The 25,446-nt window shown below is 32.8% G+C and overlaps 1 protein-coding gene across 3 annotated transcripts; it reads right to left on the reverse strand.

Moving 5' to 3' along the window:
• Positions 1-8,450: 8,450 nt before the first annotated feature.
• Positions 8,451-25,014, reverse strand: LOC143234474 (ADP-ribosylation factor-like protein 5B). Of its 3 annotated transcripts, none has more exons than XM_076471863.1 (7): positions 24,761-25,010; positions 24,078-24,135; positions 14,571-14,631; positions 13,084-13,231; positions 10,721-10,804; positions 9,983-10,134; positions 8,451-9,260 (listed from the first exon to the last, which is right to left on the reverse strand). In XM_076471863.1, exons 2-7 carry the CDS (start codon positions 24,121-24,123, stop codon positions 9,209-9,211), a joined length of 543 nt encoding a protein of 180 aa, XP_076327978.1. In that variant the 5' UTR covers positions 24,124-24,135; positions 24,761-25,010; the 3' UTR covers positions 8,451-9,208. The 3 variants fall into 3 exon arrangements, with proteins under 3 accessions (XP_076327978.1, XP_076327977.1, XP_076327976.1); XM_076471862.1 differs by having other exon boundaries at positions 24,078-24,392; positions 24,761-25,009; XM_076471861.1 differs by having other exon boundaries at positions 24,078-25,014.
• Positions 25,015-25,446: the final 432 nt, after the last annotated feature.

A 25,446-nucleotide genomic window follows, 5' to 3' on the forward strand; every position in this document is an offset into this window, starting at 1 on the left:
ATGATATAATAAAGAATGTAAATAATATATATATATATATATAAACGATCGATTCATGGAGATAGTTAATGAGAACAATAAATATTCGATTAATCTGCAGAGAAAGATAGTTTTTTTAAAAGTTCCAGCTAGCCGAGGATGTCGACAAATAAAGGGGTGGTAATAAAACCACGAGCAGAGAAAGAGGATTGCTTCTAATATAAAACACAATTATTTTGTTTTCAATGGGGTGAAACTTCAAAATAAGTCTAGACATATGCTTTGGAATGGGCATAAAAAATTATAAAAAGTTCGACAAATTTGCATGAGCATCCGCTTGCCCCACCCACCTACCCACCTGCCCGGAAAATGAAAAACATAATTCTTTTTAAGTCATTCAACACATGTATAGGAATCCACGAGTTTTTATTCCTTCACGCTACTTATTACACTTAATTTTAATAATAGTAAAAGCCGCCAGCTTTAGCAGCAGCTTCACTTAATCTCTATAAATATCAACTTGTAACTAAATGTATAATAACATAGCTACGACGACTCCTCAGATATGATAATTCTCACTAGACATCTTACCGACATTCCCTGAACTCTGACACAGCGTAATCGAGGTCAGTTTTCACCTGCCTGTAATACTGGCAGCAAGTTATCAAATTCTCTGATACAATTTTGCAATAATTCTCCAAGACAGCTGGGTCAGGTCAAGCAACATTTACTATTATGGAGTATTTATTGTTGCAGGTCCACAGCATGGCTTAAACCTTACAAATATTAAACCTGTTAAATCCGACTATAGGGGCTTGACTGTAAGACCAAACCTTTGACGGCAGGTCCATCGTCCCTTGATTTTGTCTTTGCTACCCCTAAAAACTTCTGTGGACCCCCATATAAATGTCTTGTTTACAGGGAAATTCCCCTGAGAGGCGCAGAAATAAATGTTTTAACTCCATTTCACTTTACAAGTTATACAAAGAAGTTATGCCATGATAAAATAACAATTATCAAATATTTTAATAAACCATTTATTGAAATCAAATGACGATTATGTTTTTTAGTTTGAAATTTAATATTAAAATGTGCATTGGAATTTATAGGATTAAGTGAACAAGATAGACACTGCTGGCCAAAATCTTAAGGCCAATGAACATAAAGAAAAAATATGCATTTTGCGTTGTTAGACTCAACCACTTATTTTAGTAGAGCTTCGAAAGATGACAATAAAAGTAAAAAACTTTTGTAGCAGTTAAAAGGGAAAATGTGAACACTATTAAATTAGCCTAAATACTAGCTGGTCAAAACTTTAAGACCATACTGAAACGAAGCGTTAATCGGTAAACACGTAAAAAAATTTAGTCATTTGTGTTCAAGCATTAGCGTTGTCAACATCTCCTGTTACATTGGGTAAGAACACAGCAAAGGCTAAAAAGTTCACAGAGTTTGAACGTGGTAAAATTGTCGAGCTGCAAAAGCATGGTCTCTCTCAACGTGCCATCGCTGGTGAGATTGGGCGTAGTAAAACTGCTGTTGCAAATTTCTTAAAAGACCCTGAGGGGTACGGAACGAGAATTTTAAGTGGTCAGCCCAGAAAATTTCGCCGGCGTTGAGCAGGAGGATTTAACGAATTGTCCGACAAGACACCAGATCACCGAACCAGATTAAGGTCCTTACGGACGCAAAATGGAGCTCAAAAACAATAAGACGGCATCTACGAGAGAAAAGCTTTAAAAAACCGTAAACGTCTTCAAAGGCCATGCCTCCTTCCACACCACGAAACAGCTCGGTTAAACTTTGCTGAGAAGAACCAAACATGGGCCGTAGAAAAGTGGGTAAAGGTTTTGCTCTCTGATGAGAAAAAATTAACCTAGATGGTCCAGATGGTTTCCAATGTTACCGGCACAATAAGGATATCCCACCGGAGACATTTTCTACACGACACAGTGGAGGAGGTTCCATCATGATCTGGGGTGCTTTATCCTTCAATAGAAACATGAAGCTTCAGGTTATACAGGGGCATCAAACAGCAGCTGGCTACATTGGCATGTTGGAGAGAGCATCTTTATTGACTGAAGGCCCTCACTTGTGTGGAAATGACTGGATCTTTCAGCAGGACAACGCTGCAATCCATAATGCCCGCAGGACAAAGGACTTTTTCATGGCGAATAATGTGATTCTTTTGGATCATCTAGCGTGTTCGCCCGAACTGAACCCCACAGAAAATGTCTTGGGGTGGATGGCAAGGAAACTCTTTAGAAATGGACGACAATTCCAAACAGTGTATGAGCTTCGTAAAGCCATCTTCACCACTTTGAATAACATTCCAGCCAGCCTTCTGCAAACGCTTATATCGACCATGCTAATGTTTGAAGTTATTCGCAATGACGGCCGTGCAACTCACTACTGAGACCTCTTGTTGGGCATTTCTACCCTATTTAGGACTTCTTTTTGGTATGGTCTTACACTTTTGACATTTAGGCTAATTTCATAGTGTTCACATTTTTCCTATTAAATACTAAAAAAGTTTTTTACTTTCCCTTTTCTTATTTTCATCTTTCGGAGCTCCACTCAAATAAGTGGTTGAGTCTAACAACGTAAAATGCATATTTTTTCTTTATCTTCATTAGCCTTAAGATTTTGTCCAGCAGTGTATTAACTATTTTCGCCTTAGACTCTTTTTAAGGTAAAACATTGTTTAAAAACATAGTAAACTTTTAAATTCAGAAACGTATTTCTCATTACCTCGTCATTTCCAATCACACCACAAGAGCCCAGAATGGCCAGGTGGCTAAGACACTTTTCTCGTAATCTGAAGGTCGCGGGTTTGAATCCCCGTCACATTAAATATTCTCGTTCTTTCAGCCGTCGGGGTGTTATAATGTAACAGTCAATCCCACTATTTGTTGGTAAAAGAGTAGCCCAAGCGTCAGTGATGGATAATGATGACTAGCTAGCTACCTTCCTTTTAGTCTTACACTGCTAAATTAAGTACGGCTAGCGCAAATAGCCCTTATGACCTAGCGCGTTAAGGCGTGTGGTTCGTAATCTGAGGGTCACGGGTTCGCGCCCGAGTCGCGCCAAACATGCTCGCCCTCCCAGCCGTGGGGGCGTTATAATGTTACGGTCAATCCCACTTTTCGTTGGTAAAAGAGTAGCCCAAGAGTTGGCGGTGGGTGGTGATGACTAGCTGCCTTCCCTCTAGTCTTACACTGCTAAATTAGGGACGGCTAGCACAGATAGCCCTCGAGTAGCTTTGTGCGAAATTCCAAAAAACAAACAAACAAACAAAGCCCTTATGTAGCTTTGCGCAAATTTCAAAACAATCGAAGCCGTAGTATAAGTTGTAACTGTAGTCTCATAGTTTTGTTAATTACTGTAAGCCAAACTTTGAATATTTTTTAAATGGTCAAGTTTTGCAGTTTAAGACCATACAAATCACGCTATTCCATTTTTCTGATGGTGTACATTGTCTTTTGGTAATTTGTAAGAGCATTATTATGGAAATCCACTAAAGCTATCGAGTGCAAATTTAAAATCGTTTAAAGCCTACTGCCACAGGAGAGTGAAAACTGACGTACACCGTTTATGACAGAAAAAGCGTATTTCTTTTTGTAATACTGACTCTCCATTTTTACTCACAAATGTTTGTTTTGTCGGATCATTTCTGGTGCACTTGTATTTAAATCCTCTGTGTAGATAATAGCTAGTTGAGTTGTACTTAGATCCAGATCCTCTGTGCGATATCAAACACGTGAAAACTATTTTATTGTTGCCAGAACTTGTTTAAGAAATCCGTTTTGTTTTGAATTTCGCGCAAAGCTACTCAAGGGCTATATGCGGTAGCCGTCCCTAATTTAGCAGTGTAAGACTAGAGGAAAGGCAGCTAGTCATCACCAACCGCCAACTCTTTACCAACGAATAGTAGGATTGACCACTTTATTTAGGCCATGGATTTTCTTATCCATCACCCAAAATAATGTGTAAATCATTCTTTGGTGGAAAATAAATAAATTTACATTTATAGCATTTAGGCATATTGTGTACTGTATTAAGAGATAAAAAAGGATAAAATTTGACATTTGTTTAACACAACGAAATGTAAAATATTTATTATTAGACTAGTTTCCGTAACGCAGTTACCATCATTAGGGCTAATATCTATAATCGAAGCCTAGCCTTATAGCCGAATATATACTAAGTTAATACTATAGATACTAGCCCTAATTACGGTAACTAACTTACTAAAACTAGTCTACTGTAACTAATAATCAAGTTTTACTTTTCATTGTGTCAAAAAAAATAATATTTTGTTTTATTCTTAGCTTTGGAGCCGTTCTAGGTCCTAACTCTTGTAATTTTTTTTTTTTTCGTTATCATTGAAAACTTTGAACTATGTTGTTTTCTTAGGCCAAAGTTGTGGATATTTTTTAGCTTCATGTGTTTAGAGTTATCTTAAAAAATAATTGGTGTTTATCAATAACAATATATTTTTTTACTTGAATAAAGCTCTTCTTGCCAGAAAACAAAAAGAATGTTATAATTTTGAATCAAAAACACTTTTAATGTGAAATTATTTTCGACTTTTTGATTATCAAAATCATTACATCAGCTCCAATAAATTTACGTTTCATTATTCCATTCCTTGTTTGAATCTTCAACAAAATAGTAAATCGTCCGTTTTTTCACAGCGGTCACCATCTTTAGAACATTTGCACTCGGAAATATGATAATTTAGTTTGTTGGAACTTTTCAGCTTAATATAAAGATTTTCCAAGGATTTTTTTCAAGTTTAAACGCTCATTCTTCTTCTTCTCGAGTGATATTACAGTACCACAAACAAATGCTAGTAGAATCCGAACATGTTATCATCAGAGCCCCTGACCAGATTATCTTCGAAGCCCACTCTGCCTGTGTCTACGGGTCCTCATGTCAGGACGCAGAAAACATCAATTTTAGAGGAAAAGTCATGTTGGAATGTCTACTGTGTTCACTGCGGAGCACTAGATTTTAGCGTTGTAAGTTTGTAAACTTACCCCTATAATATCGAGAGATGTATTTAAAGAAAAAACTGTTTTTGGACGCACAAAAAAATTAAATGGAATAAAATTGTTTAAAGTGTTTAAAAATTAAATAAATGACATAAATTACGGTAATGTTGGTGACATTTTGTGTCTAAACTCTTCTTTAAAAAACAAAGTTCAAAAACACAGAACAATCGTACAACGTTCTCCATGCGTACGTTAATGAGTATATATAACACTGTACAACTTTCTTATTTACTTAGGAACGCCATCTCTCGCATATTAAATAACTTGATTGCTTAGAAGTGAATCCCAAGATGCAACTTAAGTATGCATTTAGTGCTCCCACGACAAACTGAGTACAGTTTTTTTAACCGATACAACCGAGTGGTTAGCACGAGAAGTTAGACTGAAGTGATTGGAGTTCAACACACAAACGCTGCAGCACAAGTTCAATACTGTCAACTGTAGGTGCGTTATAAACATGACAGTCAACGTCGTTCGAAAGAGCAGAGAGAGCTCCTGAAGAAATGGGTGCTAGCAATTAAATGGTTGCTCCAATAAGTCAGAATTGTGGACAACTGTCCTGAGTCCTAGGAATCTCTACCCCGGATATAGCTTTAGTGATAGTATTCTGGAGCTTCTTAAAAATACTTAAATGTAATAAAGTTCGTACGAAAGTGGGACGTTTATTTTATTAAATGTAAATTTACGCTTCCAAGATAAAGTGTGCGTTTCTCAATTTCTCGTAAAGCTTTTTGTGTTAGCCGTTCCTAATATAGTAGTGTAAGACTAGATGAAAGGGAGCTAGTCACCACCACCCACTACTAACTCTTCGGCTACTCTACTACCAACGAATAGTGGGGTTAACCACCACATTATAATGTCCCCACAGCTGAAAGGGCGAGCATGTTCGGTGTGACGGGGATTCAAACCCATGACCATCAGATGACGAGTCGAGCGCCCTAACCGTCTACTCATGCTGGACCTCAACAAGCAAAGAGTTAAGTTCAATAAAGAATAGTACTAGTTATAATACTAAAAATAGTAGTAGTAGTAGTAGTAATAGTAATAATAATAGTCTTATTTGCACTGTTAAAACTATTTCCTGTGCCACTAGTATTAAGCTTTATTCCTTATTATAGTAATAACAATCTCCTTGTCCGTGTATTGAAACACACTTGGAACGAGGTTGACTACAACGAAAGAGTACAAATGGTTCACTAAAATACAAAGTTTTGTTTATTTTCTGGTCTCGAGATTAATTCAAATTCATTATTTTTTATTTTTTTTCCAAACCTGTCCCGTATTCTTTGTTATCAATTGTGCAAGTCGCGTATTGCCCAAAGTCCCGTATCCATCACTGACAACCTTGACCACCACCACAGTTTCTATACCTAACAAAATGGTAAACTCCAAGGAACACCTTCAGTGTTTGTAAGCTTCGGTTACTCCAGAAACCAAAGTGCACTAGAATTGCATCAGGAGACTTTGCATGTGTGCGACTAGATGGTACTGCTATAATTTATCAAAACAACAGTTACTAGTTTGGAGATGTGGCTAGAAACTTGTGAACAGTTACTAGTTTGAAGATGTGGCTAGAAACTTGTGAACAGTTACTAGTTTGAAGATGTGGCTAGAAACTTGTGAATGTTTGTCTTAGTCAATTTCAAATAATCGTTTATCTTGTTATTGGTACCATAAAATGACAAGCGTCGTAAGAATGTTATTTCAGTCCAAAGTATTCATTTCTGTAACATTTTATACGTGTATTTTAGTACAAATGTCACCTTACCTATCAACTGCTATTTCAGAGAACTCTTAAGGTTTGGACATTAAGATCCCCATTTTAAATTACTGTCCACGAGGAAGAACAAACAGTTGACAAAAATTGCCACCATATGGGTACTTTAAACAGAAAAATGTAGAGCATGTTCAGTGGTATATACAAGACTTGAGCCCTGGACATTCTGGTACACAACCTAACATGTTGGCAACAATACTGGTCTTGGAAAACTTGGAAGGAACATTATTGTCCTAAATAGTGTGTAAATATAGAAGGCACTTTAAGTTCTTTCTTACAAATGTTCGTTTGTTTTTTTTTGGCAATACATTAAGTAATTTACTTTGATATGGGGATATAATTTCTCGAAAAGGCTGCAATATATTCATCCAGATTCAATTCTAACCACTGCAGTATTGCACTGTCAGGAGGTAAAAGACAGTGTGAACTAAATTGAAGGTGTAATAAACATGTTGCCAATGGCTCCACAATTTGCACCATGTAAACATAACCAATGAATTAACATGTGCAATAAATCGTTCAGGTAATGCTACCAATCCTCTGTAAGAACAAATAAACCTAAATGTCGTTTGAGATTTTATGAGATCACACAAAGTTCCAAATATACTTCTAGAACGATATCAAAAGAAACAAGTAAGTTTAATTTGGTGCAGATAACTACAAAGATTCTTCATACATTTACCCTTCCCTAACGTCAGAAATATGGTACACAATGTTCCCACTACACTTTTATGGTGTTTTTCACACCTCCTAATGTAATCAGTAATGATGGTGAATGAAGATATACATTTTTTAATCTCAAATTTATCATAAATGTTGAAAAACAAAACTTTCATTTTAAAATGTTTTATTATTAACTTAGTTTTAAAGTTAATTTCATAGAGCCTTAAGTGTTTGTTCTTTATCTAAGTTAAATAACAAAATCAAGAAGTTATAACAAAGATAATATGGAAGAATTCTAAAGTCCAGAAAGATGTTTGATGTTCTTGTTTTTGGAAGCATTCTGAGAAACTGAATTTGGAAAGTTTACTTTTATGATTTATAAACTGATGAATATAAAAATAGAAGTTCATTTAATACAAAAATAAGTTAATGGACCTCCACCTTTTTCTCCGATTCAACGACTGGATACTGATACAAGTTAATATGCTTATAACACTTTACCTTAGAAAATATAAACTTCAAATCTGAACAGTGTTTCTACTAATAAAATATTCTACCAATAGTTTAATATCCAGGAAAATAAATAATTCTTTATCAGACACTATACCATCAGTAAGTACAATAAATATCTCAACATTTGCTGGTCATTTCACGTTAGAAAGTTTAATTACATAGAAATAATCCATTAAATCGTACAAGAAATTCCTGTTTAGATTATCCTTATTTTGGAGAGAAGGAAAGGCTAAGATTATCACATACGACGAGATGCAGGCCTTAATATAAGTGTGTTGTTTTTAAATTAAAATGTACAAAATATGGACAGTAGGGAAACCAGGACCACACCATTGTTTTGAGCCCTATTTACAATGATACGAATTGATTGAACCTAATAAAGCTTGACAAGTATTTAAATATTTTGATAAGCTAATTATTGAAAAAGAATTATTAATTGTTTTTAAAGCATAGCATACACATTTATTAATGAACATTTTATTAAAAATGAATTTTGAAACAAATATTAAAGTCATAATCTTAGAAGTTTCAAAAAATTACAAATTTCCACAAATATTTCTCAAATTCGATTTAAATAACACTTGATATCTTAGTTTTACATAAAAAGAATGAGTCAAAATACTACACAACTGCTAATGAAAGACTTAAAACCCAACAGTTTACAAAGTTTTTTCCTACAAAATTGTGTATTTATACAATTGTACAGTAAGTATAAAAGAAAATCACAAACTTTCATGTTTCCAATTTTCAGCAGAGAAAATATGACAATCACGCTTGAAACAGATCACACAAATAAGAAAGTCACAGTAGACAGCTCAGAGCATTAAACCTGTTGAACAGGTCTATTACGGAACAGCCCGGGTAACTAGAGACACCGAGTCTCATATCCCAGAGTTTATTAATGTTTGATGTACTATAAACCTTTCTAGTGAGATTTCAATACACAGATCATGACAGTATTTATGTCAAAACAGAGTCATCTTGGTTTGACAACCTAAAAAAGTTTTAAAAAACACTGAAGCTAAATCTGGTCTTTTGTTATCAAACTTTGATGAAGAGCACGTCACTCGATCGTAAACACACAATTACTGTTGGAATACACTCTCCTTGTTACGACGCAGCTGTCTAACCTTCAAGACCTTTCCTTGTCACAGCATGGTAACCACAGGTAAAATAAGACCACCATTTGTCAAAATACTGTATCTAGCTACCATGAAATTCACTTTTTGCTTTTCAGCTGGTGATAAATCCACTCAAGACCTTGATATAACCTGGTAATAGTAACAAACATTGCAAACCAATGACAAAAACTTTATCAAAATAAACTCCAACATCAATAGAACACTAAACAAAACAAACAAGTCATATAATACATTTCGAAATACTACAAATTAAACAGGATTAGTCAAACTTTCAAACTGAGTTTAAGAAATATTTTCATAAGGAGTTAAGTGTGTAAAAGCTTTAACTAGCTCACAAAGTTATTACATATATCACAAGTTGTATTACAAAATATAAAATGTAATTACACAAGTCTAAGTCCCATCAGCCTGTAGTTAAAAGCTTATGACAGGAGAGAGGTATCCAGGAAAGACTGACCTAGTCAAAGAGCAGGGTAAGTTTGTCATAATATGATCAAACTAACCTTAGATGGATCTTTCTGTCCATAAAGCCTTGGTCTTTTTATACAAAATAATTAATTGTTAAAAAAAAATTGTGTCCCTTGTTAACATTTGTTCTTTCATACATTGCCAACAAATTCTTGCAAAGTTAAAACTTGTTTAAACATAATGCAGAACAGTTAAGAACCACTAATTATTATGTTTATAAAAACATAAAACTTGGTGTTAATTGTCTGTTATACTTCATGAAGTAAAACCAAAAGTTGAGAACATTTCAAACTTCACAGCTAAGCTGTTCAAAATATTCTTAGTTCATAATTAAGTAGGGTCTAATTCAGTTTTTCTTTATAAATTTTGTTATAATTACTCACCCTTCTCCAGAAAGAGCACAGCATGCTTGAATTCTCCATCTATGTTTCTTTAAAGAAGTAAGCTTCAACTGATCGGATATTTCAGCTGGAGTCATACAACCTTTCAAGTCTTGTTTATTAGCATATACTAAAACAGATGTCTTGTTAAGATCCTATAAAAATGAAAAACGTTGATATAGATGTCTTAAGTTCCTCGAAACACACTAATGCAGACTGTCATGTCAAGTTCTTGTTATACACATCAGTATTCTATACTCCATTTTCCCTACATTCTTGCAATACTTACAATTCATACAGAACACAGCTTTTCAAAGGAATCCCATTCTAAACCTAACAATTCTAAACGTAGGTTAAACTAATGATACTTCACAAATTTTGCTATTTAAATTATCATACATTACTTAAAGTAATTTAAAATGTGATTTTATAATTACACAAGCCATACACAGTCTTAATAATTTAATATCCATATAAAAAACAGATATAAAATTCTGAGTAGAATAAAGTTTACACAACTTACCTCTTCAGCTACTCTTAAACTACAAGAGAAGATAGAAGCTTTAAATTAAAACACACGACTCCAAATAGAGTGTTTACATTATAAACTGTTACAAGGTTAACTTGGCTTGGATTATTTTACTTCCAGTTCACAGTACAATGTTACTAGAACAAGAGAGGCTCACTTATCTTAAAACATTATTCTATTTTTAATGTATTAAAACAATGTTTTGTTCTCACCTCATGATTTAACATTTTCCATAATTCTTCTTTACTTACTGACAGTCTCTCTCTATCTGTGCTGTCTACCACAAGTATGAGAAACTGAAACATACAGGAATGCCAAGGTAGGTTTTTATTTGTAGGTTTAGGTTTTATTTAGCACTGTTCTTCTATCACTACTTAATTTATTATGTTTACATCTACTGTTGCTTTTTAAAAACTTTATATCCAACAGCAAAAACAAGTTAGTTTTATTAAAGTTTACACTTCTAGCCTGCAAAAAACAACAGTAACAATAGAATAGACAACATTTGAATAGTTATTATATCATACCACATTGTACTGATTTTAGAAGAAATGTGTACAACTGACAGACTACATCTAAGTCAACAAACTCCATATACACTGCAGAGTTCAGTTAATTTTTCTGGTGTTGGTTCTAATAATTTGAAGTTTAAATGAAATGTAAACTATTTAACTAGTGTATTCTTAAAAGATATAACAGTTATGGTTTATTTGGAACAACTGATAGCAAGACACAGATATTTAACAATTTTCATGGTGATAAGGTATCAGATTTTGTTATACTTATCTTAGCAACATACACAGCACAAAATTCAACCTAAATATAATATTCACTAACATCATGATCAGACACTATGAACATTAGTTTAATCAATAATTATTTTTGTGTATTGAAATCTCAATTACCAAAAAAATATGCAAAAACAGAGGTCTTCTGACAGACTGAAACTGAGGAAAAAAAAACGACCAAAGTGCTTGACAGTTTTGTTATTTTAAAAGTCAGTGACAATATTCAGACAGCCTTCCCAATTGACCCCTTGAAACGTACTTGGATTATACAATGACTTTTTTAACCAATATTTTGAAATTAGGTTTTTGTAGACATCAAATAAATAAAACTTACTGCTATATGCATGAGGCCCACGATTAACATTGGGTTTAACCTACTACCTCTAACGAAAAAATTACACAGCTAAAATATTCCAAATTAGAATACATTAAAACAAATACTTCAATGTGTTAAGACTAGTTAGTCATGTACCCATCTACTGGAATTTTCTAAAGAATTATGCTGATGACCTAAAGAAATGCTCAGAACAGCTGGTATTTTTATGGAATCATTTTATTGGATTTTGCTATTCCAAGGTGCTGTACTACTCAAACAATCAAATCTATTTGTTCAATACTGCAAATGTAAATAGTACTGTGTGTCATGCCTGATACTGTCAAGGTTATAAAAAGATAACTTTGTAATTTGCATTAAACACTGAATTTAACATTTGGTTCAATTGAGTTTATGTATAAAGCACGTGTATATAGGTTTGGTACAAGTGAAACCAGGGTTTCATCCTTCTTCCTTGTACAGATACACTGGTTTCACTTGCACACATTGCCCAGATCAAAATAAGTTGGTGAAAACATGTGCAATAGAATAGCCAGTGTTTAAAACATTTATTTGATGAAAGTTTTGGTTACTGAAATTGAAGTTAGTTTTTGCTGTTGTAAGTTCCGAGAGAGAAAGAAAACATCTACCGGAAATGTAAATTAAAAGGGCTTTGCCAGCTTAAAAACAACCACACAAACAACTATGAAAACTTAGAAACTCAACCCACAAACAAAACTGACTGACACACAAAGCAAAATCAGAACATTAAGCTGCAGTCCACCAATCATCTCTGAACTCAGTTACAAAATAATGAACACTTGCAAGAAAACAGAATTCCCCATCATCTTCAAATTCACTCAAAAACCTAGCCCTAAATTAAAGTCATTACTAAACAAATATTATGTGGAATTATACATAAAATAATGTACTGTCAGAATTCCACACTGAAGAAGCTAGAAGAAAACTGGAAACCAGGTTCAAATATAATAAAGGGAACCATCCATGTTTATCACCATTGTAACAATAACAAGAAAAATTAAGAAACACATTATACCTATATATATAAAACTGAAATTTTAAAAAAGAACCTAACAATAACAAAAATAACAGAAGCTAACTAATAGCTCTACTCTAAACCAACATACTGAGGTGTCAAAGTACCATATATTAAACAATCCCTGGTCACATAGCTTCTTTGTTTGTACTGTATATTCACATTGATAATTCTGCATCTATGTAAAACTACTTGTACCTAGTGGTGACAGACCTGTTGAAGCATCACACACTTATAATAAAATGTCTTTCACTACACACTCAAGCTGTCTCCAAAATGTACATTTTATAATTCATCTGGCTTAATTTAAACAGAATGTGCATTTGAAAAAAACAAAAAATATTACTGATTTATCATAAAAATAAAACACGTTGAAAAGTCTCCAATTAACAAATCATTAAAATTTTAATATCTTACCTCTGCATGGCTATAATAGGTATTCCATGCAGCTCGAAGTGACTCCTGACCTCCTAAGTCCCACATGATGAAATGGACATTTTTCCACACGACTTCTTCTACATTACTTCCAATTGTTGGAGACGTATGAACAACCTCTTTCATTAAGCTAGTTATAAAAAACAACTACATACATTTACAAATTCAGAAGTATTAAAAATAAACTCATTTTAATTATTATCAATTAGAAACAAATATAACCTACCACCATAACATATTGGAAACAACAGGGCAGTTTAAAAAGATGGGATGTCTTATAAATAAACCACAAAGTTCTGTACCACTACAAGCATCAGTCCAAACAAGTGGAAGAGAAAGTAAACAACTATTCACAAGTACAGGTGGTAGGAAAAGTGTTATCAAATTTAATACAAAAACAGTGTATATAGGGTACTGTTAAAAAGCCAACTGAGTTTAAACAAAAGGTCAGTTATAACATTACCATCTAACTCAGGGGTTCCCAACCGGTGGGTCACAAGTGCCAAAAGGTTGGGAACCCCTGATCTAACTGAAGACAACAGCATGATGATGAAAAAAATAAACTGCTTCAGATATTGCAGACTGAAACCTGAATCACACAGATTTAAAGTATCAGGAAATGGACACAGATGTGCCAAATGTACTCGGGCAGTGTGGAACCTAATGTACTCGGGCAATGTGGAACCTCTTTTGATGAATGTACAAATTATTTCAAGAACCTGGAACCACAAACAATTTGTAGTTTTTCTTAATTTTAGAAACACAACTGATTACGGTGCAGTCAAAGCATAAGAAGTTCAAGTCCATCCAAACTTTAAAGAAGTTTGGAGGGAAAGCACATAGAACACATTCTGTAAAATCATGGATGGTTCCAGAGATTTTTCAATGCTCTGTACAAGTAGCTCCAACATGGACACTAAAACATTCCTAACTTCAATAATGAGTTAAGAAAAATTAATCAATCTACCGTGTAGCCAAACTAAGTAGACTTGAGTGGAGAGAAAGAAGAAACTGATCACATTAGAAGATAAAATGTTGCAATAAATCTGTCAAATTTATCAAACAAGACCACTTTACTAGCACATTGAAGGTAAACAAAACAAGCTACCAATAGTTGATGAACGTAAGGGTAATAAAAACTTAAATATAGGTAGAATAGCATCAAAACATATAAACATCTACATTTAAGAAGCAACAAAATAAAACAACTAAGAGTAGACAACATTCAACAGAATTATAACAAAACCAACCTTCAAAACCAACATCAAGTGAGGTAAGAATCCAAAGATGGATGAAGCATTGGACAAAGTTTTCTTGGTCTTAAATTTTATATTATTTATTCAATGAATATCTTTGATGTAGAACATATAAAACAAATTTATTTGTAGCAATACAGAAACTTAAAATACATATTTTAATATAATCGTGCTGTTGCCAAAACAGAATTACTCATTGAAATATCTACTTACAACTGATACAGAATTGTTGTTTTCCCAGCATTGTCAAGGCCTACAATGACAATTTTGTGTTCTGCAAAATGAAAAAAAAAATCCATATGACTAATAGCTTGGTGACAGAGACACAAACATAATATTGTATATTATAATTATTAATTCCACTGGATAATAATAATAACCCACAACGTACATTACAAACTGAACATTTCATGTACATTCCCACTTTAAAAAAATCAGGTATAATTTACATAATTATAACATACAAAAATGTCCGTGTATTTACAAGTATAAATGCATATATTCAACTCCACCTTGTTTCACTTCTTTTTGTAGCCAAGGTTGTTAATCAGATACAAATGTAGGTTACACATAAAACTGGGACAACTGGTTAGGTTCTATGTGACACTCCACCTTCCTGGTCAAACTGGATTACATTCCCAAGGTTATTTCATAACCGTTTCAGATACAGTTATTCTAAACATATTTAAATATTAAAAAAAAGACCTAAACTAGCAGACTAGACAAAGAGAACAACTCTGCCTTATTAGATCAGATCTACAAGTCTATCTATGCATAGAAACATTTTTACTGATTCATTAATACATAATTTTGTGTCAAACCTAGCTTGTCAGAAACATTAGTGACTAGAGGAGTCACTTTGTAGAGTTCACACCTCTGCCATGCAACACTCATCCTATTCAGCTTTAAAAACAAAAGTGTCCATGTATCCTTTGTTATCAGCCACAATGAAGGTTTATGTCAGGACAACGAGGAATAATATCCCACACGTGTCCACCAGGTTTAATCAAAATCTGATCATTTCTGACTGAGTAATAGAGCAAAGAGAGTGAGAAAAGTCAGTTCCCATGTTGAGAGAGGGATTTTGGGGACTTTGACTCAATAACAGCTGCAACAGGCTAAGTTCCATCACAGTCCAAAGGTCTACTAATTTTGATTAAGTTCCATTCAACCATTCATGAGAAATCTTGCTGACAAACATATAGAGGTGAAAACAAATCTTTGTCACCTTCAGTGGCAAAGATAAGTAGAACTTGTTAAAACAGAAAACGTACGATCATTAATACTGTTCAGAAACTCATGCAACAATTTCAGTAGTCCTTATGTTGACTCGTGCACAGTAATATTAAAAGTAGTGCAACATATTTAAGTTAATTATCAATGCTTCTGCAAGCTCGAAACATTGAAGGTTCGGCTAAGATCATTTCGAGAGGACTCATTTCAAAGTCTTTATCTCACTTCTTGTAATATGAATTTAATAAACTTTAGTCTCCACATTATAAGAAAATGGTTGTTTACGAAGTGTCAAAGTCAGTCAGTTTTCTGGTTATAACTGAATATATGACATCTGTTTTCTCATTATTGAGATTTGGTTTTATCAACATTATTTGTGTACTGTTAACCCTTTTGGTGCATAAAGTGTATCAGGCCAGGTCCCCTCCCAAAGAAAAACAAAAAAAAACAATTATTCACCAAAAAATTGGGAATTTGATCTTTTCTAGTCGTTTGGGAAGAGACAGGGTAAATCTGCTTGTTGCACGAGAGGTCTATATATATGTTAAAGCAGAAACCTCTGCTTGACGAATCGTAAAAGTTAATAACATTAGCTGTACTGATTAGCTAAAGTCGAGTAATTAGTGAAATTTGCTAAGTGATTAATGATCAGACTCATTAATTAACTACATTCAACTAATTAATGTTTCTCTCAAGACCTCAGTTGAAATAATCAAAGATTATTTTATTATTTGTTGAGTCATGACATAAATTAATTTTCACAAACTTCAATTAATTGTGAACAATAATGAGAAATAATATAACATTTCATCTACTTGGATAATTGAAGTAACTAAAAATAGCAATAATAAGAAACCCTGATTTCAACTGGTGAATTATTTTTGCAATAATTAATTTTAAACAATTTCAATTCAATGATTATTTTAAGCAACATTTAATAACATAATTAATACTTATCAACTATAAATATGAACAGAAATAATTATCCAACACACTCTACAACTTGTGTCTGGAACTTTTGGGTTAATACAAATCTTTTTTTTTTCGATGTTTAACTGTTATCTGTTCCAGAAAGATACAGTTCTTAAAATAAGTTATTTCACTTCAACATTCAGTTTGAAAATTTTAACAAATGATTTTAAATCATTTTATTTTTGTAAGATTTAACTTTCTCTGCTTATGCATTTGTTATTCAATTATTTGTAACAGTTTTAAATGTGTGTGCATGCGCGATACCTTTAGTAAATTGTAAACAAACAATTTGGGGCAGTCAGTGATCTTGTGTATGTCTTACCAATATATTCGGATCATATTAATTCAATTTGTCACACACTACCTGCATTACATAGGATTATTTTAAATGTACAACTAATCAATACAGTCTAACTACACTGACTTTACCAAAAGTGAGCCATTTCTAAATCAGGCAGCTTTAATCTCCACTAATGGTAATTAATCAAGTTAATGGCTTCTGTTATGTGAAAATTTTCACCATAAAATGTCATCAAAATATATACAAATAGAGCAAGTTTAAATTACTTGCATATGTAAGTGTTTGTTACCTTCCAGGGGAACTTTGTAACTTATGCATACTGGACAACATACACACACACACACACAGAAGTAATACACATTACAGAATGAATGAGAGACATTACGGTAATGAGAGTTATTTCAGTTAAAACAAGTTGTTTAAGCTTGGTCCTGTAGCTGTTAATACTCATGTTAATACTGATGGCTCCAATTATGGTATTTAATACTATTAACAAAAAACAATTGCTTGTGCCCTCTTTTGAAGATAATAAAAACTTCCTTTTTGTGTGGTACCAATATCTTCTGCAAGAAGATTTTAATTTCGCGCAAAGATACACGAGGATTATTTGCACTAGCCGTCCCTAATTTTGCAGTGTAAGACTAGAGGGAAGACAGGTAGTCATAACCATCCATCGCCAACTCTTAGGCTACTCTATTACCAACGAATATTGACGTTAACCGTCACATTATAATGCCCCCAGGCTGAAAGAGCGAGCATGTTTGGTGCGACGGGGATCCGAACCCGCTGCAAGAAATGAACGTCCTTTGTGCGCGGAACCGACGACTTCTGCAAACGAACGTCCTTTGTATGTCGTATCTTACCTATCCTGTGTCTCTTCTGCATACAATACGCATCCTTGGTCTTATGAGAGTTTTTAACACTTGAAAGTAGGCTTAGTAGCATTGTTCTTATATTACTAGCCAGTTAAACTGTGAAGCAGACACACAACGTGAAAACATAACTAATGAGCTGCACTTGTTGAAGGAAATGTTTTAAACACCAACACAATGTCGAGCACACAAATGTTCAAAATAAAAAATTAATGAAACAACATATGCATTAATATACTTTTATAAACATCTACTAAGTTTCTGCACGATCGGGAGGAAGAGTGAACAGTAATATGAAAAATATACATTACCAAAACATGTCTTTAGTTTACCTCTATCCGTCCTGCTACTTACTAAACTAGTTCTGTAAGTTAAAGTTACGGGGTACATGTTACTAGCTCACCCATTACACGTAACAAATTGTAGTAAAAAAAACAACAAACCATTGGCTTTCAATTATCCTAAACAACTGAAAAATATCTGCATTATAGCCAGAGTGACCACTTGTTTTTGTTCTCGAAGCTTGTCAGTTTCACTTTTCCTCACGAACATTCAGGTAAAATAACACAAACAGTTGATAAACTCTAGGATGTTGTGAAAGCAGTAAAAACAAACATGTATATAGAACGGTAATTCGACAACTAGCACTTGTCGAGGGTGCATTTGTGGCCAGTTTGAGATCTGTGCAACATATATCGAAATTGAGGCAATTAGGTGTCTCAGTTTCATATCTACCAGGGCATACTAACATAAAAAAAGAAAAACGAACGGTCACCTTGTTCATATCTGAAAGATAGTGTATCTACGAAGGGCAGAATCAAACACGAATTTATTACAAAACTAGAAACATGCAAAGATATTTAAAAAAACGATTTAATTCTGTAACGAATATAAAACCCCTGCGACATGTCGATCATTACAAACCTCATTTTTAATGTAATATCCGGTGTCAGTTATAAGAACTGGTTACATGTAACATCTGTATATATCCGAGAAGTCCCAATAACAAAAGATGTATCTTGTTAAGAACTACAGTAACCTACTTCACTGATTACCCTAAACCTTAGGACATATCTGTGACATTACGAAGCAGCGTCCAAAGAACGTTGTTGCACATCGTAACGTAATGATGCGATAGAAACGTTCCACAAGTGGTGCGTAGGAAGTTGTTATTTGAGTTTGAAAATGTGGAAAATACAAAACATAAAATAAGAGATGCGACACTTGTTTCAAGTGTGTGTGTGTGTGTGTGTGTGTGTGTGTGTGTTTTAATTTCTTAATTTTCATAATCTTAAAAATTGCGATCCGAGTTCGAAAACTTTAAAATACGTTATCGTACAAGAACGTGTAGCAAAATTGTATTGTTGAATTTTTCAAAATAATACATAAAATAAATATACATATTAAAATTCAAATTTCTCCCGAGATTTTTTATATATATATAGCTATCTTTGTACAGAAGATAGTTTCGCCATATAAGTCTACTTGCAACCCAATCTTAAACATATTTTAGTATAAACAAATAAAAAACCCACTTTTATAATAGAGCGCCCCTTGAGAATGTTTATTAGAATAAAAGATTCTACAAGAGCCAAAAGAACTGAACGCTAGATTTGATATTACTTAATTTAATTTTTAAATATATTTAAAAATTACTTTCTAAACTACTTATAAACTATTTGTGATGGCCTTGTAGAAGACGAAAAAATCTGGGTAGGTTTCCAATACTCTCAATTATAAACTTCAAAGTAATCAATTTCATAACATATCCGCCATTTCAATAAATATAAACTAGTGTTGGAAAATTTCTGGAAGGCTAAAACAACACTCATAGTTGATAGTGAAAGTGGATAGGAACAGTTTCAGGTAAACAAAAGACGTATAAAACACGAATGATTTATATACTGCCAAAATAACTCGTTGACAGATGACGCAGTTTCGGCCTATTGACATTTACATCTAACTGCAGCGTACGTGTAATAAGGGACGGTAATCCAAACTTCACTTGTGAAATTATTGTTGCAATATACAAACCTTTAAAAAATTAAATAATGCATTCCTCAGTGTGTAATTTAAATTTCTACAATAAAACATTTCACATCTTATAACTTAGACATCACCCGTAAACGACAGGTTATTTGTTTTAAATCTAATACTGAGTTTCTTACTACTGCAACTGAACTGTTAGTGTTTTTATATAAACTATATCATATGTTTAGCAATAAAGATAATCATATGAAAAATATATATATGTACGTGTATATAAATCTTTTTACGTTTGTAGTTCACTACACGTGTGTCAGTGACTAGCTAATGTTAGTTAATTTAGAGTTACGTGCAACAGTTTAAATCGTCACGAGGCCTGTTAAGATATCCACGTGCGTTTTATATCAAACCGTTCAAGAATGTTCTTTCTCAAGAAGACTAGTATGGATATTAAAACTTTAAAAATAAAGTACAAAAACAACGTTTTGACCTTCTTAGGTTATCCTCAGGTTAAAAAAAACAGAACAGTGAGCTTTAAGAATACATTTTTACTTCAAGCGAGTTTCTCGTCATCACGAAGTCTCAGATAAACAGGAGAAACGTGATTATTCAACAGACCTGGATTAAAAACAGGAAATCTTACAAGTGAGAAACTATTTACCTCGACCAAAACACGGAAATAAAATCTTCGGTTGGAAACTATTTTCTAATACGATAGCTTCTTAGTACAAGATTTCAAAAACTTTTTTTTTTTTTTTTCGAATTTGACGCAAAGCCTCTCGAACGCTGTCTGTGCAAGTTGACCATAATTTACAAAGCAATTTGTCACCACTACGCACCGTCAACATTATATGGTGTACTCTTTACCATATAATAATGTGGTTAACAGTTATATTACAAAATTCTCACGGCGGATACAGTAGGCGTTAGAGCAGTAGTAAATAAACGCATATATTAAACTAGAACTTTAAAGTATCAAATTGTAAAGAAAATTGATTTTACATACAAAAAAACTACAACGTAAACGAAATACGAAAACACGTCACTAACTGGTGTGCATGAACATTAGCTATAGCCTAAGGCGTTAGCCCGAAGACATACCGAATTAAAACAAGTGAAAAAAATGTTCAAGTTCTTACTACGTTAATGATTAGGCTTTAGTTTTTCTGAATTAATATTCTATTTTACATTTACGTAGATTAATTCGCATCGTTAGATTAATGTGTGGATTTATATATATCAGCCTATTTGAAGCTCGTGCCTCATTCACTGTTAGGCTTAAGGTAAAAACTATTCTCCCATACACGAATCAGTTGTTTTGTTTTTTTTACATAACTAGCTTTTAAAAATTTATACATAAATTTGTAAGCATAATCCAGTATTCTTATAATTTTGATCGAAAGTTTTTAATACCTTTGTTTGTTTAAAATTAAACACAAAGTTACACACTGTGATATCTATAATCTGCTCACCACGAGTATCAAACCCCGGTTTCTTACTGTGGGAGTCCATAGATATGCCGCTGTGCCATTGGGAGACTCTTAAAACAAGTCTTGCATAACGTATTCAAAATTTAAGTGTGGCAATTCTAACAAACAAAAATACCAGAATTTTGTGTTTAACTTCAATCGTTTTACGCTAAATAATCTATGACTGTAGTAATTTTTTTTAGTTCATGTTATACAAACGTATCCAAATGTTCGTGCTAGAACTTGGAAACCTACACCCAAAGTATTTCGTTTCTTATACTTGGATAAATGTTGTTGTTGTTTGTTTTTTTAAATCATGCGAATTATATAGACTTAAATGCACCAGTATATAATCGTTTTTGTGGAATAAACTAGGAGACGATAGAGTTCGTATGTGTTAAAAAAAATTAAAATTACCTTTTGCATGCATATAAACACCTCAAAATATATTGGTATCTATAGTTACTTGTATAATTTATTTAGAAAATCTTAAAGACTACAAATTTTGAATAAATGTTTTCAACACTCCAGAAACAATGCTTGTTTAATGTTTCTTAATTGTAATCCATCGTTAGATATTAAACATACATATCTTTTTTAAGAAAAGTTTCAAAATGTGATTTAAAAATTGTTTTACACTACTTTCAAATAATCTGTCAAATTGATGAAATAACTTGTATTACAAATTTCTAGGTAAAGAAACAAGGAGCATTTCCTACATTTATCACTAATTTTTGAATAACTGACACTTGTTATGTACAGAAATATTAACAACAACTATATTCACAAGTTATCCATACATATCCAGTACTCTTCCAAATGAATTATATCTGGCAACCCTGTAGCACAGTTCCTCCTAAGTATAATACTAAAAACTTTGTCAATAACAAACAAAACAAACAATATTATGTTAAAAACATGTTAAAACATACTTGACTATTATTCAATAACTACCATCATGTTTACGTGACATAAAGGTGATTCAATACTTCCTCTATAGCTTCACAACCAGGTCCTCAAAATGTTTCAATGACATTCTTTATAGCCCTTTTACTACAGTTTAGATGTACATACCCTAACTATAGTGAGAGGGTTAATAACATCTCAGCCACTACCATATCGGTCATATCAGGTAGCCTAATGAGTCCCAATATCAGGTAAAAAGGTCTTACCACTACTGAATGTAGCATATATAGTGTGGTTGACATTGTTAATGATTTTCTTTACCTTCACTTCAGTTTTCAGAATAAAAGGTTTTCATATTTTCAAATTATGTAGAGTGCAATTCTAGACTTTAAAAGCATATATTAGAACAGTAACTCCCCCTCCCAGTTTAGTACTAGTCAAAGAAAATTACTTGGTCATTCAGGTGGGTAGCTATTTGGAAAGTACATTTGGACTTTAGCATACTATGGTAATTATGCTATCAAACGTGAAGTACATTACTTGATTCTATAGTGTGTGGTTAGTTTACAGTTGTATAAAATAGGTTTGTTGTGTAGTAATACTAACAACTTGAGAGTGAAACAAAAATTAAACACATTTTGTTCTGAAACTCACCAAACAATCTTGGATTGAAATATCTCAATATTAAAAATAATTAATATTAAGTAATTAGAATGTAGAGTTAAACTAAATATAAATCAGGACAGCTAAATAAATCAAGTACAACCTCTGTACATTTTGACTTAAAGATAAAAATGCATCGATTCATCAACTGTTAGAGACGCTTTTGTCCATAATCCTTATAATACCTCATGAAATTTGACCAGCTTAGTGGTTTTAGGTTAGTCTTAAACTGTCATTAGATACGCATGTTACTAATAATCAAGTTTGGATTTTTATTTAGCTATCTAAACAATTACTGGTAGGTAGAAAATCTACAATTAAGACAATTCCAACCTGAAACTAATTAACGTGTAGCAAGTATATAAAAACAATTTTAGCACAGTATACACGATATTTTCTATTATCACAAAGGTATCCCAAAACATTTTCTACAGTTAAACTGGTATATTTTAACAAGTAGCAATGATTACTTGTGATGCCTTGAATAAGACTCCAGAAACTTTCTACTGAAAAAACAAATAAATCTGTTCTAACAAGAACATTTCTCTCATTCAAATGAATTTTGAAAACTTTGGTAAACATGTGAGAAATGATAAAGTTCTTAGAACTATTATTGCAAGTTTATAAACACTATAGTTATTGCAAGAATACTATATACAGTTTCAGTTCCTTTAAACATAATTTCAAAAACAGTGTTAACATTCTTTTTGAAATTATGCCCAAATTATGAAACACTACAAGTTTTTGATCTATATTTTTTCTGGAGTATACAAACATATATACTGTCAAAATATGTTTGCTAACCCAGAACATCAGTTATTTTTTAGTGTGAATATGCAAGTCAGTAAAAGCCAACAGTGTAGTTGTATTAAAACCATTTAGTCTTACAGAGATAAAGTTGTAATGTAATGGTTATCTTTCAAGACGTTAGTATAAAATATTCTAACTTTCTAAGTAATTATTTTATTTTTAATTAGTAAGCTGTATAAACACATTTATCTCTCTGTCACACACACACAATCCACTATATCAAACACACTGTACAAGACAAAAGAACTACGTGAAATGTGTAGTTTACAAGTTTGTTAAAGTTTCTACACAACACTTTGATGTAATTGAAGCACCAATAACTGAAAGTAACAGTCAACCAGCTGTTTACAAGAAATAATGTATCAATATATCTGTTACGTTACCTAAACTGTGACTACAGATAATGTAATCATTCGTTAAGCTGTCGTATGTAATGAAATGGATAAATAGCATTATGTACGGCTACATTATTACACTTCCAAGTTTAATATGACAAAGACGGACTCACCTTCGTTCCCAAATAAACTCCACAACTTGGCCAAGAGAATTCCCATGTTGACAGTCGTCTAGAAAGTTAAAGGCTGTAGCTTATAAGAAAATAGTTAGGTTATATATTTTTTTTTAGCATATAACCTAATTGTCGTAACATTCGTAGTCACATCCAACGAAAAGCAGGTTTTATACACCTACCAAAAACTCAGTGTGAAATTCCAATATGCACAGTCCATATTTTAAGTTCCAATTTCAAATTGCAGTTTTTCACAGTTATACATAAAACGTTGGTAGATCGAAAGTAAAGACGTCCTTCTCTTATTTCCGTTTACTTAAATAGAGAGTTCAATATGATATTAAACGATGGTAGTTATTAATTTACAAGTAACTATACACGTAGCAAGAAGTATCTAGCAATAGCATAACCTGAGTTTATATTTTTACTTGTTTAATATGATTTTCACTAAATAACTACAACGGAAATCGATTTGCATCAATGCAAGAGTCGCATCGTCTGAAATACGATTTAATAAAATAGGACACAGACTGTGATGTAATATACATCATATAGTCATTTATTTACAAAGAATCATCCACGATTGGCAATCTACTATTAATTCTTAAGCCTAAACGTAACTGCGCCTTTATGACGTAGACACTGACAAGTGCACCGAAAACGAACAAAACGTTTAACATTACCTTCAAACTCACTTATTACTTCTTCGTAATACAACTGAAAAAACAAGCAAATCTTTAGGAGCCAACTTACACCCTTTCACTCAACGTAATAAGTACACACTTAGCTTACTCAAGGATGTTATACACTACAGCACAGCATATTCTTATTTATACCATCTTACAACTACACAAAACTATTACGTCTATTGGAAATTTTCAGTTTCCTCCTTCCTTTCTCTGATTAAAAAACCCAAGAAAATGACGTTTAACTGACGTTTTCGCCGCTTGGGGAACAGTGAGAGAGAGCGAGAATTAGAAAGACGCATATATTAACGTTTCTTTCCGGCTTAGCATATAAGCATTTTATACTTTACTAAAATATATATGTATTTATATCTTGCGTAAACCAAGATTTTTACATCATGTTATATCATCAAATAAACTGGTTTTCTCCAGACCAAATTAGCAAAATTCGCAAAAAAACAACAAAAATATTATACTACAAAGAAAAAGAAACGTATAAATTAAAATGTTGATTTCAACGTATCCAAAATTTAAAATAAAACACATGAAGGGTTTTAGCTCGTGTTTGTGGAACTGGAAAGAGATAAAGAAAAAATCTTTTATTAATGAAACTTTGTAGACTGGATGCGAACTGCCTGTTGTGGAAACACACAAAAAGAGCTTTTATTCTTTCTTTCTCACCA

This window comes from Tachypleus tridentatus, chromosome 12 (assembly GCF_004210375.1).
Source record: "Tachypleus tridentatus isolate NWPU-2018 chromosome 12, ASM421037v1, whole genome shotgun sequence".
Lineage (NCBI taxonomy): Eukaryota > Metazoa > Arthropoda > Merostomata > Xiphosura > Limulidae > Tachypleus > Tachypleus tridentatus.

Bases quoted from the DNA above. Each gene is read 5' to 3' on its own strand.
- LOC143234474 (XM_076471861.1), bottom strand. From the start codon at position 24,123: ATGGGAATTCTCTTGGCCAAGTTGTGGAGTTTATTTGGGAACGAAG. The intron at 13,232-14,570 runs GTAAGTAGATAT...TTTTATAACTAG, and splicing joins ACAACAATTCTGTATCAGTT to CTTAATGAAAGAGGTTGTTC. The intron at 10,135-10,720 runs GTGAGAACAAAA...TCATTTTTATAG, and splicing joins GGAAAATGTTAAATCATGAG to GATCTTAACAAGACATCTGT.